The sequence below is a fragment of the Larus michahellis genome, chromosome 1 (assembly GCF_964199755.1).
Source record: "Larus michahellis chromosome 1, bLarMic1.1, whole genome shotgun sequence".
Lineage (NCBI taxonomy): Eukaryota > Metazoa > Chordata > Aves > Charadriiformes > Laridae > Larus > Larus michahellis.
In genome coordinates, this window is record NC_133896.1 from 24,257,460 (window position 1) to 24,277,239 (window position 19,780).

General features: G+C 35.0%; 1 protein-coding gene across 4 annotated transcripts in view; it reads left to right on the forward strand.

Moving 5' to 3' along the window:
• The window catches only part of POT1 (protection of telomeres 1), a 96,380-nt gene that overhangs the window by 51,010 nt on the left and 25,590 nt on the right, over positions 1-19,780 (forward strand). For all 4 annotated transcript variants that reach the window (XR_012588083.1, XM_074593411.1, XM_074593401.1 and 1 more), the window contains 8 exons: positions 5,854-6,014; positions 6,773-6,861; positions 7,966-8,010; positions 8,461-8,617; positions 11,563-11,768; positions 14,529-14,664; positions 16,375-16,469; positions 18,080-18,171. Coding sequence is in view for 3 of the 4 variants with exons in the window: in XM_074593411.1 (XP_074449512.1) it covers positions 5,854-6,014; positions 6,773-6,861; positions 7,966-8,010; positions 8,461-8,617; positions 11,563-11,768; positions 14,529-14,664; positions 16,375-16,469; positions 18,080-18,171 (981 nt within the window). In the remaining variant the exon portion in view is untranslated. The remainder of the gene's footprint in view (positions 1-5,853; positions 6,015-6,772; positions 6,862-7,965; positions 8,011-8,460; positions 8,618-11,562; positions 11,769-14,528; positions 14,665-16,374; positions 16,470-18,079; positions 18,172-19,780) is intronic.

Genomic DNA, 19,780 nt, shown 5'->3' on the forward strand with positions numbered 1-19,780 from the left:
TCAGAGAATGTATTAATTCAGTTCTGCTGTTAGTTTCAGATGTTCCTCGTTATCTTTCACTGTATTTCCTATACCTTTTATTTGAATGCAAAACTCCATCAGCATGTGTAAAACAGCATCATTATCCTAAAATTGCCATGAAAAAAATTCTTCCAATTAAGCAGTTCTTTCCAGGCACTGGAATCCTGGGAAAATAATACACTCAGACAATGTATTCTATACTTCAGAATTATTTTTTAAATAATACAAGGTGGGGTTAAACTTGTAGTCCCATTAAAGGCCCGTAATTCTAAAGTCAATAAAAGATTTTCTGTTCTATAAACTCCTGCAGTTTACAGTGCAATCTTCATTTAGTGGGTCACTAATGTTGATTATGCTTAGATAGAGAAAACAACAACATAATTAAACATTTGATCTTCAGCAATACTGCCATCTTGCTTCTGAATATAGTAAATTAGCAAAGAATACATCTTTCATTTTATGCCTTGCCCTCTATACCCAAGCATCGTTTTTAAGAAAGTTTTTACCAGAAAATAAAGATAAGTGATAGTCATTTGTTAGGTTGGGGCTATGAGCAGACATGAAATCAATTTGATATATTAATGCCTGTTCATAAGTAAATGACAGATAGCAAAATAACTTGCCTTTGTGGAAGAATTCATAACAAAATTTGCAGAAGTATTTCATTACTTACAGGTTCTCTTCCAGAATTTTTCTCCACCTAACTAGTGTAATCTATTGAATTAAATAACTGCTGATGTTCCAGTGAAGCAATATGTTTTTAAAATTAAGGGAAACAATATTTTAATATTGATAAAACATATTTTCTTGAGTAGCTGATGATACTCCCTTTATTACTCTCCCATTTATATTCAGGAATTCCTGTTGAATATGTGGTACGTGGGATGTCTTCCATCAGCTCTCTCCATTTTTTTCCTTCCTCTGAGCCCTTTCTTTCTTATCTCTAAAACATCTGTGCCTTTGTTGGATGCTGCACTGTGAAGCAGAAGCTCTAATACCAGAGGGAACTGTTAAGAAACCTGGTTTGACCTACTGAGCAACACGGGCTGTTTTTCTCCTTCTGGCTGTGTCCAAAGTTGCAGTAGTTTCACTCATGCAAGCTGTAGAAGTTTTAAGTTAGGTCATTTTTGAACACCGCTTCTCAGTGGATTGTCTTAGTGGAGTTATTGAAGAAAAAGTGCTGATATTCTAACAATTAAACTTAAGAAAGATTTATTAAGTTCAGGTTGCAATACGTGCAATTGATTTTATTTCACAAAATAATCTAAAGATAATGAAATTTTGGCAGATTCTTCCTAAAATGGAAGATTTGATAAAAGGGGTTTTTTTAAATACTAATGGAAATAATTTTAAATCATAAGAAAGTATTATAGAAATACTCTGTGTTAATCTGTATAATATTTATTTAGTTTAAGGTCTTGTTAGGCAAAGATTTTTTTAAAAAATCATTTATGTAGAAGTGTAAAACTGGAGAGTGTTTAGTGTATGCATGTGCACCTTCCTAAGTGTGAACTCGAGAACAGTGCGGACCAAAACTATACTAGATGTTTTGCCACTTTATGGTTTCAGAAACAATAGCAATAGAAGTGCACTGTTTTTCAGCCATCTCTTCTGCATTTGACAGTAGCTTAGAATTGCCTTTTTTAATGTAAATTGTTACAGAATTGTTAGGTTACTCTCTCCCGTGTTGTCGCGTACCATTTGCAATGACAGTTGCAGCTCTGAAATGATGTTTATGTAGGAACAATCTGTTTTATGCAGCCTTGATACGAAGAAGGGCAGATTGAAGAAAAAAAAAAAAAACAAACCTGAAATATTTGTTCTTGTTTTAAAATGGTATCTGTGCGTGCATGTTCAGACAAGGAAGGTCTGAGTAAGTACTACAGTCTAGAGAAAGTGGGTAATGTATTACAGTGAATTTTTAGTGAATCTTGGAGCACAGTGTCAGGGATATTCCTGCAAGCGTTTGTTAAAAGCTCCTTGGTTGGATTGTCTGTCCAGAGAACATTGAAGATATGAGTATTTTATTCTATTTTCTGCGACAGTCAAATAATGTTTACAATTTTCAATGGAGAGAACTTTAGTAATATTGAAGGTGTGCTGCAGTTGGTATTGTAAGTAGACTTTTTGTCCCCTGTATTTACACTGCTGGGTAAGACTATAGCTTTTCAGCATTTGCTGCCTTATCAGAACACAAACAATTTTCAGAAATCTCATCTCTAAGGCAGGTTATTTCCTGGGGCATAAAGACACAAGCAACAGCTACAACTAAGCAAAGACAATGGCATTCACTGCTTTTTCCCAGATTTTACTCTTCCTCTGACTGCCTGGGGTGCATAAGGCTTTCTCGTTACTCCAGGAACCCCAACCTGCAACTAACTCTCTGGAGCACAGTTGCTCCCCGTAGGTTGTAGTTCATTGTTTTTCAGCCTTTCTTATTTCAGTTTTTCCAGAGGTTCTCAGGATTCGCTCAGACCTTGCTGTACAACTCAGGAATTCGAATATTTTCAGCTGTTCCTCCCACTGTATACAGTGTCATCTCTTTTTTGATAGTAGTTTGGACTAAGAAGTCTTGCTTGCTTTTCTAGTGGCTGAGTCACATTTCCAAGCTGCAGCCTAAACGAGTTACATGGCTGTAATATCTAGCTTCATGATTTTCATGCCTGAGTAGCACTCCTTTGACCTGTCAGTGGTATTTTCCCCACTTCTGTCTTTGTACTCATTAAAAGGGGAAACAAAAATCGAACGAAAACACCCCCCATCTCACCCCAAAGTCCTCCAAACCTTTTAATGGATTTAAGTTGGTATTTTTTATTGCAAAGGACCACACCCAAGTGCTGTGTATATGCTTCCTCTCATTTGCAAAACGTTGTGCACAGTTTACTCAGTAAAATTAGACTGTTGATAGGATAAAATGATGACAAAGAAATCTCACTGAATATCATCAGCCATAAAATAGGCATAAAAATTAGTACAGATCATTTTGTTAGTGATTCCTGTAGATAAAGACAGCCTCTTGTCATGAGTGTCTTTCTGGCCAAATGTGAATATTTAACTGCCGTGGTAAATGACTGTTCCAAATTCATCGGTGTCTTGAATGTGAACACAACACTATATGTTTTGAAATAATGATGAGATTTTGTACAGTAAAAGTTGTTTTAATTAGCTAGTTACAGGAAACTGCATATGTGACTTCTTCATTTTAATTCTTTTTAGTCTTAATATGTATTTTTAAAATAGTCATATTTGAATTAGAATGCAAATAGGGTATTAGTATGTTTTATATTACTGCAAGAAATGTGTTCTTACTGCTTTAATTTCATTTTAAATGAACTTGCTTTAAATGAGGTAGGTAGCTCATAAACAACTGCTGTAGTCAAGTAAGGAGTTGGTTTTGTACTAGATTTTAGTGATGGCTCTGTAAATCATGGTGTTTACTCTAATGTAGATTATAATTTCTTCTCAGTCAAGAGACTCGGTCTGCAGGCATTCGGTGATCAACAGAAATAGAGTAACATTTTCAGCCGTGACCCCCCCATTTGCTCGCCGCTGCTAACAGTGAGCAATGCTGCCTCCCAAAGGAATTCACGGAAATTGCACCCCGTCTTGCACGCTCAGATGTGGTGGGCTGTGCTGACGTTCATAACCTTCCGCACTTTTTCAGTGTTTGCCAGTGCATCTCTTTAGTATCGTTCTAAGTGATCTAGAATACGTAGAATAAAATGACATTTTCATAAAAGGGATCTAATAAAATGCATATATAGGAAGATAGATTTTTAGCGTGATCAAATCTTGGGAAGTTGAGTGCTGCACTAAAACATGTAATTCACTTGACTTTTGCATGAATTTCAGCACACAAGTTTAGAAGACAAAACCCGTACTTTGTGTCCTTGGCTTCTGGGCTCTCCTCTCCCATGTTTAATGTTTTATGTTTGTACATATGGTAAATACTTTTTTCATACATTGTTTTTGAAAAGAAGAAATTCTTCTATTATAATAGACTTTTTCCTGCTTATAAACAAATTACTCTTGAAAAAAAAAAATAGTAGTTTGGCACTATCATCTTGACAGAAGGTTATTTGATAAGCAGAACTTAGCTAAGAACTCCTAAAAAAACTTTCTGCAAAAGCATTTGTCATAGTCATTAGATTAGTTTTATAATGTGACTGTCCCTTGCATTTTTGGATATTCAACGTAATAAAGTGAAATTTAGCATCTGGAAAGAAAAAGACATAAATAGCTGCCAGAAGCCTCTTAACTCCATCTAAATGCATGTGCTCTCCTGTTGATATACTTTGAATGAACAAAATGAGCAGCCCCCTAATAGTGCAGATCAATTAAAACTCTAGTAAGAGCTCCATGCCAGAAGCAAAAATAGGTGCAGGCTGAAGTGCACTTTTTATGTCCCTCACGCCTGGATTTGAAAACATGCTACCTTTATTACGTATTATTACTGTTTAAAAGAGCAGTTTGATACCAGCATTATATAGTCATAGTCTGTTCCTTGATACAGAAGAGAATTCAGAATCAAGATGCCACTCTATCTTTTTTTATGCATATATACATACGTGGATACGTGTCGTACTTAGACCTGGACAATCCAGTCTTATAGGAATACTTTTTGGGTTTCTACTGGTTAAAGTTACTCTAAAGCAGGAGTTGAAGCTGAAGACGTAACAGACAGGCTGCTGTAGTATTAGCGTTAATTGAACTAAATTTAAAATAGTTTTTCATTTATATATGGCTATTTAAAAGATACTTAGAGCAAATGTAAATCCAGGTTATTGAATGTGTGTAGCGTGCCAGCTATCAGCTGGATCCTAGGTTATACCTTAAAAAAATATTCGGGTGCTATTTACTTTGATTCAAAGGCCTTCAAAACATATCAAAGGGAATTAACTATGTAACTAAGTCTCCAGATTATCTACATTTAGAACCTTGGTTTGGGTTTGGTTTTTTTTTTGTGGGGGAGGTGGATAATGGGAGGGTATTTTGAAATAAAAGCAAAGTTATAAAGAAGTGTTCGATGTTCAGCACTCCATAACTTCTTTTTTAATAGGTACTTGTATTAGTTAGCCTATTTGTGTAACTTGACAAAACAGTTTCAGAGAACACAAAATAATTCTAGGCAAAACAAGAAGCATATTCTCCATCTACCTGAGGAGAAAATCTAACAGTTAGGAACAGTGCCAAAATCATTCAGTTTATAACATGTGTTGCCTTTTGTCCTGGTGCTGGAAAAATGTTATGTGTAATGTAAGAACAAGATATTAGAAAGAAATCTGGGTTAAACAGATGTATTTGTCTGTATACAGAAACAAATACTATGCCATGCATTATGATGGACATGAGGTCAACTGCTGAGTGCAATCATACATGGACAAATCACAGCGCGTCAGTCTATGGAGGGCTGTGTTGTGAATATAGAAGACAAATTGTGCCCTCAGGAAACAAAAATATTGCCTCGTTTGATCTATGTTTTTAAGTCTGCTTGAGAATCAGATTTTGTAAGAAGGCTTATGCTGGTTCTGAATCAGCCTTTGCTGCCAGTACTGTTGTCTGATAAACCAAAATAAGCAGGTCACCCAGAGAGGTTTTGGACTCTCCATCTTTGAAAATATTCTAAATGCAGCTGGAGACAGCCATAAGAAACCTGCTCTAATTAACTGTGCTTTGGGCACAGGGGTTGGACTAGGCAGTCTCCAGAGGTCCCTGACAACTTCAGCTGTTCTGTGGTACAGTGAAAACAGGGAAGGAGCTTCCTGAGGCCTAGGATTTTCCAAGTAAATAGCTATTTTTGTGTTAGCAAATCTTTTTTTTTTTTTCTTTAAGATTGGAAGTTTTCTGAGAATTTACAGTATTCATGCAAAACAAGCAAGTGCTGACAATGAAGATGTCTCACATATAGAATTTCATCTTCATGGTGGCACATGTTACGGTCGAGGAATAGGAGTCTTACCAGAAAGTAACCCAGATGTTAAGGAACTAAAAACGTAAGTTCTGTGCAATTTTTTTTCTAGATTATTCTGGAAAAATCTAGTCTAATATAACAACTGTACAGTTTAGAATTGTAAATGCATGTAAGAACCAGAAACTCTGGAACAGAACATATCTTTAGCGCTATAAGGTGAAGACTAAGTATTTTGGGGGATAGAGATATAAAGACTAATTTTTCAAATTGGAAATACAGTAAGGATTAAGGTGGTTTTAGAGTGCTGTAATAATAAGGCCTGGCTACATTAACATACTTATTCTGTTTCATAGTGGCATGTAATCTTTTAAAGATAAAAGCTATGGTTAAGCAGGTAAATTTGAGCACCTTTTAAGCATGCGCGTATGTGTTACTTGGAAAAGGTGAGACTTAAAAGATGTTAAAAGTGAAGCATATAATAGAAATGCTTTACTGAACTGTATTATATACATAAGGAAAGACTAAGTAACCAACGTCCACGTTCCTTTATCAGGAATTCTGTTTCCGGTGATACAGATTTCTTTTGGCACTATTCCATGTTTAAACTTCCAGAAGTGGTTTGGAAAAGTGTGTCTCCTCTGCTTCATTAATATGCACTCCTGCAACTTCTGGCTCAATTAAGTTTTATGTCTCTGCTGGAAAATTTATGTCTGAACATTATACCTGTCTATTGGTAAACAGTAGGTTTCATATAAGTATATGTATAGTCATATATATATGTGTTTATATACGTATGAAAGAATTCTCTAGGTTATAAAATATTTAGCCATTTATTTTTAGATTCTTAGAATCTGTGGATCTGGCAGAAAGTCAGAATATGGAAAGCATGTCTTCAGTGGAATTAGATGGCACTTTTAACAATGTTACAGGTAAGAGCAATGGAAATCTGGTTTGCTCTTTCTTCTAACATATATATGGTCAAGATAAGGTTACAGTTATTGCTTCTCTAAATGTATAATGTTACTTTCCCATATAAAGCTTCAGAGAATTCTTTTAGATTATTAGACTGGAAATTGACATTACCCTCTCCTCCTCTCTCACAGCAGAAGCCTTTCATACACACATGGAAAAATACTTTTCATAGGAGGTACTGAATAAATTATTAAACATAGATGGTGTTCTAATCATACTATATTAGATCATAAAGCAGAGTGACATAACTCCCTCCTTCTAAAGGGGGATTCCTCAGAGACAGGCACTGAAAACACTACTGAACAGCTGCTCGCTGAGGAGCCCTGTTTGATGGAAAGCTGTGTCAGTGACAGAGTTGGAAGGTGCTGCGCCATGGAAAGGTAGTGTCTTATAGACAGTTTTACAGATCCAATATTATTCTTCTAATGGCGTTTTTAACCCAGAATAAGAATAACTAAAAGTGAATTAAACTCTAAAGATAGTTGGACACAGTCTGTATCTTTGCTTCTAGCTTTTAAAATCCTATATTACTTAGCCATTAGTAACATACTGTGACAGGATATTTCTAAAAGGGTACAAAAATCAAGAATAAATAAATACTTCATGTGTAGATCAAAACACTGCAAATTCAGAAAGAATTTTACACAGTTCTACTGTATATGTGTGGTGGAGGTTGTTCAGAGGCGGGACCACACAGTCCATATTTTCTTTAGAATAATGTATTTATGTTCCTGTCCAGAAAGATTACAGAGGGATGAATACAGTTTATGTGAGCGCTATTATTCACAGTATACGTTTGAAAAGTGTTCATTTTGATGGGCATTGCTATTTAATATATGCAGTAGTTTCTGCTCAAATATATTAACTCTTGATATCTGATGTTTGTCTCCTGTTTACTTTGCTTTTTCCTTTTGGTATATTGTTTTCATGCATTATTAGTATTTCCATTTTCCTTTGTTTAGCTTTTTGTTTCGTGTATCTCTCTGCCTATCTATCTATTTTTGTGTGCACATGATGAAAGGAAGGAAGGAAAATAATTAGGAAATTCTTCTTGATTTTAGATCTTGAATCACACTTACAGAGATGTCAGCAGTTATCTGTTACAGGTAAGAAACATTTTGACCTCAAAGTGAATTTTATTTTTACTAAAGAGCAAGAGTATTTTTGAGACATCAGCTCAAAGGTTGAAATAATATCTTTTACCTATTACAGTAAGAGCTATTCTAAGAGTATAAATATATAAATGTTACATTGGTTTTATTCCATTTTTAAATGAATATAGCATGTTTATGTATTTTACTTCTTTTTGTTTTTTTCTACACGTTGAATTTGTATACCCTGAAGTACACCATGCTCCCACAACCTGTTGTGATTTATCCTAAAAACTGTAGTAACATGTTGTATTGATAAAACTGAGCTGCAACTGGGGAGGGAACAGAAGGTGAGAATTACGGGAAAATGCATACCTGCAGTGGCCTCTTCCCATGTTCCAAATATTATGGTGTTTAATAGGTACACGTGGCCTTTTTTTTTTTTTTGCATGTTTTATTTTTCAGTATTAACAGATCATCAGGATTTGAATAACACAGAACTGAGAACCATTCTGAACAGCACAGCTCCTCAACAGTATCGCATTAGAGCAAAGCTGAGAACTTATAAACCCCAGAAGCTCTATCAGTCTGTTAAACTTCATTGTTCCAAATGCAACTCTTTGTAAGTGTTTCACACAACAGAAGTAATTAGGAATTGTTCCATGTTTTGGTGTCCTGGTTTGGGATGCGTAGATTTTCAGTGTATTTTCATCCTCTTTTTTTGTGTAAAATGAGGTAAATATAAATATATTTCATATTTTGAGCAAAGATTGGAAACGCACTGAAAATAGGTAGGAAAATTTTATATCGTCAGATGAGGTCTATTTACAGAATCCTTTGAGTGGTTTCAAAACAATCATTTTTCTCTATTTTCGTATTTGGCAGAGCATTTTTTCCCATACTGAAGTTGTCTTTAAGTACCTGTGTTTGTCTTGCAGTTTTAAAATAGGATATGTAAAAAGATGTGATAGTCTCCAAGTGAATGAATAAAATATCTTTGACTAAAGTGTATCTTCTAGAGAAGGCATCTGTTCTTGATCCAAAACTGTCAGGGAAACACCATTCACCTTGGTATTTTTGTCCTTTTTCTGAACTGAGTTAGTTCACTGACCATTTTATCATTGTTATTTCCCTTCTAATGTCGTTTGTCATTGTATCAAATAACGCTCAGTCAAAGAATCATATGCTATTTCTGATGTATATTCATCGTAAAATGAAAGAAAGTTTGTTTGAAACGGCCTATTTTTGATTAAAATACTGTGACATGCATTACTGTGCTATTCATGATCATATGAATCCTGTACACTTTTTTTGCCTAACTTAGCCTACCATCAGTCCTAAGCAAACAGCTTTGTTGTTACTGTTGTAAACTATTGCCTTCTTAAAGTCGTGGCACATTAGCATTCTCCTAGCCTTTTGAAATTTTTTGTGCAATCAAGATTTATTCAATACAAACATCACTGAGAAAAGAAAATGCCCCTACTATCCTTGTCTTACAGCTTTTGGATGCAAAGTAGCACGCTTGCGGCTCGCAGCTTGAACAATATTAGTCCTTATCAGATGTTGTTGCAACATTCTCTTGGTTGCTAATGTGAGAGGAAGCGTTTCATCATCTTCACAGCATACAAGTACATGATCTTTATTGCCAAGTATTAAAAGGAGATAATTGCCAACTCTGTGCCATTTTTGTCACTTTTTTGATATATTTGCCAACTCTGTATAGTAATAAGCAGATGCAATTGTTAGAATTTTGTTTATTCCTTATGAACTTTATCCTCATCCCACAATTTTCCATGACTACCACAGATTTTTATATATTCTTGACACTTGTATGTCTTGTGTATGTCTTGTATATGTCTTGTAACAATATGCCTTGTAACAAGACACTTGTTAGTGTCTTCATTTTTGTTCATTGGAGTTTCCTCCCATTTCACATATCGCTGCCTTTTCTTTGCCACAGAATTAGGGCAGACTTTTAACTAGATAGATTTGTGAGGCTTCAGTTAGTATATTTACTACTACTACTACTACCACCATCCTGCTGCAATGATGGGACTACTTGCAGTACTTTTCCAGAAATTTATCTTCTCTCGGGTGAGCTAAGCGGCCCAGGAAGGAAACGTGATTTAGGGGAATCCTTTCCTCTTACATCTTCTGTTGTGTCAGAAGTTGTTTCATGTTCTAGCATATGTTGAAGAGCCTGACTGGACAAAGTTCAGTGCAAGATTGATCCTTTATCACTTTATGCAGTAAGATGCATATAATGCTTTGGGTATAATACCCGTATGAGAGATGTATTTTCGGTTTTTAGACTTCAACTAAAAGCTTCTCTCTATGTAGCAAAATGTAGAAACACATTGGTCTAGTTTTATATACGTACCCACAGTACAGACATTTAAATCCTTGCGTTTAGTTTAGTTCAAAACCACTTCATTCCATTCCCACCTCTGTGGAAAATCTACAGGCAGGAAGGCTGGAAGAGTTTAATGGGTGTATCTGGAAAGGTGACCTGTTGTGTAGGGTCCATTGCTTTTGCATTTAAAATAGTACTACAGGAACACAGGTGGAAAGAGTTCATGTGAACAGCACTGTATTCATGAAATGAAAGTTCAGGTTCAGGAAGACCTCTTGTGTGCCAATTCTACAGTCAGAAGAATAACAGAATACAGCAGAAAAATAACAAACTTTGGTTTCCTAGCCAGGAATTGTTCTATTCATTGGTGGAAGCAGCTGCTTTGGGGTTTGAAAGTGAAACCGTCAGCAGAATCTGCAGGAGTTGATGGTATTTATTCTTTAGCTCCACTCGGAAGCTTGGTACCTGTTTTCTTTCAGTGTCTTATGAAATAGCCCAAGCTTTTGTATTTATTTTTTTTTGGTCACGGTTCATATTCCACCTGAAGCCCGCAGGTCTGTCTTACTTAGGAGAGAACATTCTAATGCATTTTTTCCTTTGTGTGCCAACCACTGGCTTTTTGGTAATACTGGTAAAATTTGAATGGCCTGCATTTCTTCTCTGTGGATGACAACTGGAAATGCATGAGTGGTGCACTCTAGTGCTCGAGCAGGACAGGAAGGAAAGTGTGTGGTGCAGAGTTGCAGATCTTCCCTTTACAGTACATATGTGAAGCTATTCTGCTTCTGCCCTTTTTTATTTTTTTTCCCCCTCAAAATATGCAAAGTAAAATAAGCTAGAACATAAACTTGAAATTATCGGAGTTTATACAGTCTTTTCACTCTACTGAAGTGGTATGCAATTGTGTGGCCCATTTAAGGCCCCAGTGAAATCACATAAGGCTGATATATTTGTTTTTCCATGGATTTACATATGTGTGGATGAAGCCACTAGGCTACTTTTGGTCCTAAGTAAGATTAGATTACTTAATATATTTATTAACATGGAAATTAATTATCGTGTCATAATTTGCTATATAAGTCTAAATGTTTAAACTGATGTAACACCCTCATGACTATATTTTAATATTTATTCGGAGTACTGCCTTCCTTGTTCCTAGATTGCTTAAGGAGAAGCTGTTAGATTTTGCTTATTCATTTTGGAAATTATTTTAGGCGAGAAGTTCCAGATGGAGATGATTTTGACTTAATTTTACAAGGCTCTGAAGTTACTACCCCAAACCCAGAATTGCACAATACGTCCTGGTATGATTCTGTAATGTGGACCACACCAGACCAGAAACACAGGAAAATAGCTATCCATTTTGTAAAGCATGATGAAATGCTTCAACAGCCTGAAGATACTTTGCTTATGATAGAAGGTAAGATAAAATATACCACTTACGACACAATGCCTATTCTGAGTATCACCAAAGTTAAGATACATTGAAGCTGTATTCAGTGTAAGTAGTGACGATCATAAATGCATCTTCAAAGAAAAGAAAAGCTCAACTGGAACTTTGTTACTGTTGTGCAAACAGGAAAAAGTCATCTGTGGAGGTCTTATAAGGTACTTGTATCTATTTTAAAACTATACCATTAAATTTATTGTTGATTCTGCTAAAGTTAACATCTGAATATGTTTTTCTTTCCTAGCTGTGCTTGCTGATTTTTCAGTTCTGATTTGAAAACTTACTGAATCTTCTAAAAAACCCCCTGTTTTTAGTCTTGATATGGAAAAGTTTTGGAAGGCTTCTGATAATACAAGCCTACAATTAACTTTGTCAGCCTCTGGATGTCAGTGTTGTTTCAAATTAATAAAGGTTCTCAGTGTGAGGTTTTTTTTATTTGGTTTGTTTTTTATCAGATTTTCTCAGGCAAGAGAAATAGCCACTGAACTTTAAACAAAGCAATTTAGCATGAATACTAATAAGGAATGCTCTGAATAGAATAAAAGTAATAAATAATTACATATAGTACCATTCTGAATTTAAAACAAAGTCCTCAATTGTGCTCAAGTAAGCGTGTGAATAAGCAAATGTAACTCAGGTGGTCCTTTGCGTAAGGGTCAATGACAAAAACCCTTCTGTTTTCTGCTGTGTTTTATATTCAACTAGTTCTGATAGCAGCTTTAATTCTGACATATTCCAAGTTGGATTTTTTTTTCTTGCAATCTAACCTTATCTTTGTGAAAACAAAAGGAAAAAGAATCTATTGCTGCTCTATTTTCCTAAAATTAACTGAATGATATAACTGGGTAAATCGTTTTCAGATATTAAAATGTCAGTAGCTAAGTATATGTGTATGTGGATATATGTGCTTCATGTTGAAGCACAAGGAAAAGGCATAATCAGTGTTTTAGCACTTTTTTCCCAGAAATTCAGTCATGAACCTTGCCAAAGCTACATGCTATTCTCATTTTTATCTTTAAATTTTTCGAGGTGGAGATTTTGGAGTCTTCCTAGAAATCTTACCAACGCTTTTCCAGATACAGACCCACCCTCAAAGGCCAAACACATTATGATAATTATTAGACAGACATGGTCTAGATTCTACTCATTTGTTAAACACAAGCAATTTTCTCTTCTACTACACAGTACTCTATTCTTCCCTATAATCATTAAGCTGAAGCAAGGACTTCTTTTTGAGTATTTGGCATCTTTTGGCCTGGAATTGATGAAATAGTTGGATAATGGACAGAATTTTACGTGAGCTTGGAGCGAAGGGAATCCATAACCATTGCTACAGATAGTTGAACTGAAGAGTGAAATGTTACAGTTAACAAGTAGATTACTGCTCCTTGCGTATCCTCATTATTTGTACATGAAATCACTGTGATTCATATCATTGTCAACCGCTGGTAATTCTCTGTGTTTTGTTCCAGTCTCTTAGAAGCCAGAATACATTTGTTTGATGTAACTTAGTATTGCAGCAAAGTTGAAATTCTGGAGACCTTTTAGCAATGTCAGTTAAAACTACCCTGAATTTTGTATGTTAATTTCTTGAGTGAGAGTTCAGATGTATACGAGAGTCTCTATCTGTGGCGCTGTACTTGGAAAACCTTTGTTTTCTAACTTTTTGGGAAGCCATTTCAAATATCTGTGTCTCTGCTTTCTTTATTTTTTTTATTAGAAGTTAAGTTAATTTAGGAGGTTTCATGTTGTGCATTTTTACATCACCAGTAATTATGCAATTTTATTGATTTTATTTTCTTCTTTAGTTACCTCTGCAATACAAGTAACAAATATATGCAAGCATCACTTGTCATGAAGTCTTTGAAATATCTTAATTATGGTTATGATAAACAACACAGTTGTTGAATATATTTATTTTAAAACAATTTGATCAATTTCGTGTAATTGTTGTTCACGAGCTGATTAAATCATATATTTATATCAAACTATTTCCCAATAACTGTTCTCTGTGTGTTAAATCAATACATTTTCCACATTTCCACTGAATTGTTGAAATGTCAGAAAGATTCCATAATCAGTTCTGCAGTCCATATTACAGAGACTGAAGACAGGTTATCTCGTGATTTATAATAAATTTGAAAGAACTTTTTCCTGTCACTGGAATTGGAAAGCTGTAATAGATTAAATTTCTGCTGTGGTGTTCCTAGCATGGCCCCAATTTAGTCGCACTCAAATTAGCGTCAAGCTTGATGGTTCTGCATTTTTCACCTCATGTCAATTATGACATAGTTGAATAGCTACGTTTTCATAAACTGCTGGTTAAAAATTAATGGATTTTTGCCACTTAAAAGCTGAAAAAACAGTTAACTGAGGAGCAATTGCAAAAAGTGTGTTTATTCTTTTTCTTTTTTCCCCCGAGAAAATTGCTAGTAAAATCATAGTGGAAATTCTATTAAAGTGATGCTAACACAATACAACTTCATGATTACAGTGATAACTCTGAGGAAGATATTAAGGCATCTGCGCTGATAAATGTCCATCTTTGATACTTTGAGTCTATTGCTGAGTAAGAATGAGAAGGTTATGGATCATTTTTTCAGTTTTCCATAATGGGTCTCAATTTTTATTGAAAGTCCTGAAATCAACATCTAATCAGCCAAGAAATGCAAGTTGTTCAATTTATTCTTGATTGCAGTTTAAAAACACATGTTTTTCTGTTTTTGACAGGTGGAACACTGAAAGAAGTCTGGAAGCTTACGAAAAGATTTAAATGTGTTATTCCTGTGAGATCCACAGAAGAGAATCTTGAATTATTAGATCTTTCAGCTCCTTTTCTTTTACAAGGGAACATAAAATATTATGGGTAGGTTAAAAGCATTTGTTGATATTTTAGTAGTTGCGGTAATAGGTAGAGATCATTATCGTCAGTAGTTCAAACCACAGTGCTCAAGGGGTAACTTGTACAAAGATTCTTTGATGCAAAATATGTAACATGATCAGCAGTACTGAGATCAGGGATGAAATGTCATACTAGTACCTTGTATCAAAGGACTCAACTGCAGTTGGACCTTATCTTGCTCTATAAATCTTATGCCCTTAATTACACAGCACCGCAGGTTCAGTCTTGCGTGTGGTGTGTGGTTAGGGCAGTATACTACAGAGATGTAAATGCGCATGAGTCTCTTTAGGCTGCAAAGTGCCTAAATCTTACACTTTTAGTCCAGATCTTCCATTTTTGGGCTAGAAAAATACCATTTTCTGGTCTTACTCATTAGATCGAAGTCAAAACATATGTTGCTTTGAAACTGTGGACTTGTGTTTTGGGGTTTTTTTATGGATAATATTTAAATAGAGACCTAGAAAATAATTTCACGCTGTCAATCCATGTCTCATTCTCTCTCTCATTCCCAGTGTTGGGAAAGCTTGGGTTTTGGAAGAAATACAGGGGTTTGGACAGCCTTTCCTCACCATTTGCCATTTTTTGAGATCCACGACACTTCGAAATGTCTTACCTATTTGTAGATGTCAGTCGCTGTAGGGGCAACTTCAACAGGTTTCTGAATTCCACAGTTCCAGGGCTATGCAACACAGTACACCCATCTAGGTGTGGTATCTGGGCTGTGCCATGCAATACCAGGTTCCTGCTGAAGGAGGGCTAGCAGTATGATCTCCCAGTACAGCACAGCAGCATGTAGTTACTGAGCTCAGAAATACCAGTCTACCTCATGCAAGCTATTGAGTCCTCCTTCTCAGCAGTACTAATAAGCCTTCAAGCAGAGGGCTGTGTTGCACTGCTTCAGTCCCGTATGCAGTAAGACAAATTCTGTGCAGAAATATTGGATGTTTTACATGAACCCTAAAGCTTCCTGTAAGGGCCTGATACAATGAATGCAGATAATTATTTCTCTTTGTTATATATTGTTTTGACCTTTCCAGATATTTACCCAGCTACACACAACTCACCTTCAGACATAGTTCTCTGTTTAAATGGCTCTATTGTAAAAGCCAAACTCTCTGTAGCGTATTCCATGATTGTTTATAGATATTTAGGAAGGAACCTCACAAGGATGTTGACATTTCAGAGCTTTGTTCCACGTGCCTTTTTTATCAGTACTTAGCAACGACTTTTCACCAATACTTATCAAAGGTTAAAAACATTCTGTATAGTAGAACGGAAAGCAAAATTATTTTTGCTCTAGGAATGAGCTTGAATACCTGTGTAAATATTTATATGTGTGTGCCTATGCATGTATATTCATATATATATATATATATTAAAAAAAAAAACCAAGCACACACTTGCATATAAAACCAAAATTCACAGCTAAGTTACTTTATTGGAGTTTGGGTGTTTTTTTAAAGGAAAAAAAGTAACTTAATTAGCTTGGCTTTATATCACTTGAGCAGAACTAGCGCTATTGATTTTTATGACGTTTTGCATGTAATTCTAAAATATATTTTTGCACTCCCACTGAGTAAGGAAATCAGATTTTTATTTTAATTCTGTGCAGAAAGCTTCTAGTATAAATAAATCAGTGTTTGGTTAGTCTCAGTATCTTGTTTTAAACACTAGGTGCAAGCAGTGTTCAACTCCAAAACCTATCAAGGGTCTAAGTTCCATTGCAGCAGAACAACGACCATCATGGGAACCGACTGAAATAGCACAAGGTCAGCTGACATCATATTGTCCTGAAATAGTTTTGTGCCTTGATTCTGAAGTGTTTATATGAAATAGTTTGATTTCTGGCTTGCAATTTTGTGCAGAAATATGCAGAATGCATAACCACAGTAATTTGTGGTTATGCCTGAGTATAGAGCTGTAAAATTTATTCACCTTTTACCAGTTGAAAAAACATATTTCCTTTTGAAACCATTACAGTATGAATTAAAGGATTTTATATGTTGAATAGTTTTTTCTACCATAGGTGTCACTAGTAACACCTATCATAGTACTGATGTGATTAATTTTTTGTTGCGGATGTCATTTTTAAACTGTGTACTTGCTTGCAGCCCTAAAAGTTGGTCTTGCTTTTCCCTTTGAAGATACAGTTTTCCTGACCTGAACTAAAGGGAGTCTTATTTAATGACTAGTACAAGTTAGACTTTTATCTTCTGCAAGCTTTATCAATGCTAAGCATATTTGGCAGAGTCTGCAAGAAATAATATTCAAATGAATGGAATTATACCATAACATATATGTGTGTGCCATGCTTTGTGTTTTCCTTGTGTTACTTTATGTAGTCAACACATTCAAATGCTGGAGGTAAAATGGAGCTTAAAACTTCACAACACATTGAGGAAAAAGAATATTTTCATGTTTATCAATTCATGTTCTAATATATTAAGGTGGAATATCTAGCAGTATCTAAGCTTGGTAAAGACTTTATAAAAGAAAAACACTATTGAGCAATACAGTGATTCTCTTAAATAAACTGTCATGATTATATTTTATTAAATAAATGTAAAGTGATACATAACTGGCAGTGTTACAACACCTGCGATTGACATTTAGTTCTCAAAATGAAAACAATATCCATTAAATGCTTTTTGGCATTTAAATTATGTATATTATTCTTTTATCATCTATATTTTCAGACTAAATGATAACCTGCAAGTATATCAGATCAGTTGAACATAGAATGACTAGCCAATTTAAATAAATGTACCCAGAAAAGACTAATGCAGAGTTGCATTAACTTTGTATGTTTAAGATATTTTATATTTGCAGCATAACAGTACTACTGCCAGTGAGAGAATGACTGTAGTCATTTACTTATGCTGGAATATTTTCAGAACTGCCAGCAAAGTTTTTCTGAATAAGACTTTGCCTGGTAGCTTTGAGTACCTCATATGAAACAAATAATTTTCCTCAGAAGATGTGTTTTCAGGTGAAATGCTATCTTATTTTCACTGAATTAAGAGCAAGTCTCCTTTAATCTTCCATGGATAAAATAACAGGAGTAGGACGATCCTACCAAGGTAGGACCTAAGATCTAAGCAAATACTAGCATTTCTTTTACGAGAATAAGTACGTAAAAATCTTTATGCATTTTTATAGACTTACCTATTAAAGTGTTTCTAGGCAAATTGCAATGCGCTCTCAAAATATGAACTACATTTTGCTATTCAGAGGCTCTGTTTTTTGGCCTGTCAATTTATACTTTTAATTACAATATTAAAAGTCAGTTACTATTAAAGGAGGGATATTGTCAGCTTCAGTTATTATGGTTTGTCTTGAATATCCGCTCTGAGAAACAGATCAATATTTTTTTCTACAGTTTTAGGTATTGAGCCTCTCCAGTATGTTTTCATTATGAAGTTTACACTGATTGATGGAACAGGAGCACTAAATGCGTACCTTTTTGATTATGTAAGTAAATGTAGATAAAGGTAGACTATACAGATTATGTGGGCTTGGTTTGTATTTGTTTTTAAAATAGCAAAAGTAAGTACAGAAATATTCATTCTACGTTGCCTGTGGTGTTTTGCAGGGACAGTTACAAGTGCTGTAATGTTATTAATATTGTCCATTAATGAAGATGCACAGAATGTAATTTTTAGTAATTTTTCAGTAAAATATCAGAGTATAGAATATGAAAATGTAAAGACAAAATAGAAGCTTGTAGATAGATTATTTGGTATTTCCATAGACTTTTATACATTTCCTTGGCTGAATTTCTCTTTTATCAGCAATGTTAAATTATGCAGCCTGAATGCTGTGTGAATGATGGGAGTGTTTCAGGATTTATCCAAGTAACTTCTGGATTAGCTCGAAATCTCATTATCTCTTTTTTTTAAGTCTCGATAGAATCTATCCATTCAGTAATTCTTGATTTTTGTTTCATATGAGCATGAGTTAGAAGAAGCCGCCTTTTTCCTCTCTACATAGGCAGGACTTAGCTATAGCTGAACAGGTATTTGTCTTTGATTCCAGAAGCAGTTTATTCAGCTACTTTGCTAACCTTAGAATTAACCTATCTTCAGTTTTCTCTGAAGCGACTTAAGACTATTCCTGCCACCTGAGTCACTGAAGAACGGATGGGTTCCCTGTCACTACACGCTGTAAAATTATTTTACCTTCTGAAGGCTAAAAAAACACCGTTCATTCTGTCGTCTTCCATAAAAGAGTTGTTTTCATATTCAAGTTTTTTTTTCTTCCATATCAGAGTTCTTTGAAAACTCTAGCCATCCTCACTGTTGTTCTGGATTCTTCCCAGGTGGCCCAGATCTTCCTCAAAGCGCTAAAACAGTACCCTAGCATGAGGCATTGCCAGATAATGCTTCTATATGTATGCCAGATAATGCTTCTCTCAGTGTCGCGATCACTTGATTTCTTGTTTACTGATTCCTGGTATAATCTCTTCATCTTGGAGTAGAACCTTGTCTTTAAGAAATTATTCCTCATTCTTTGTTTGAGCAGTTGATTTGGTTTGCTTAAAAGCAGTATTTTATACATGTATCTGGTGGAAAGTGTGGGGAGGTGGGTTTTTTTTGTCCTGATAGCTTTCAAGTTTGTCAAAAATTAATTCTCATTCTTTACTCCTGTATACTTGCAGTTGCCCCAGCTTGATTTTGTCTGTAAACATAGTGGGCCTATTTGCTATTCCATAAAGCATGTCGCTGTTGAAAATTCTCAAAATCACCAGACTTAGGACAATCCCCTGCAGAATCTACTTTGAACATCTCTCATTTTGACAGTAAACTACCAATTACTCTTCAGGATTTTTTTATTGATATCCTTGTTACTCTAATTCATGAGCTTTATTATTAGATTAGTAGTTTGATGCATGAGGATGGTTTGAGTTATAATTTTTTTGTGATGCTGAAAGTGGAGGATTTCTGACTGACAAGAGCTGGTCTTTGCTTCCTACATCTCCAACTTAAGGTCAAAGATTTTTTTGTTTTGTTTTGTTTTTTACACACACATGCATACACCAATTTTAGTTACTACCCTAAGTTTTGAGATGGCACGTCAACCA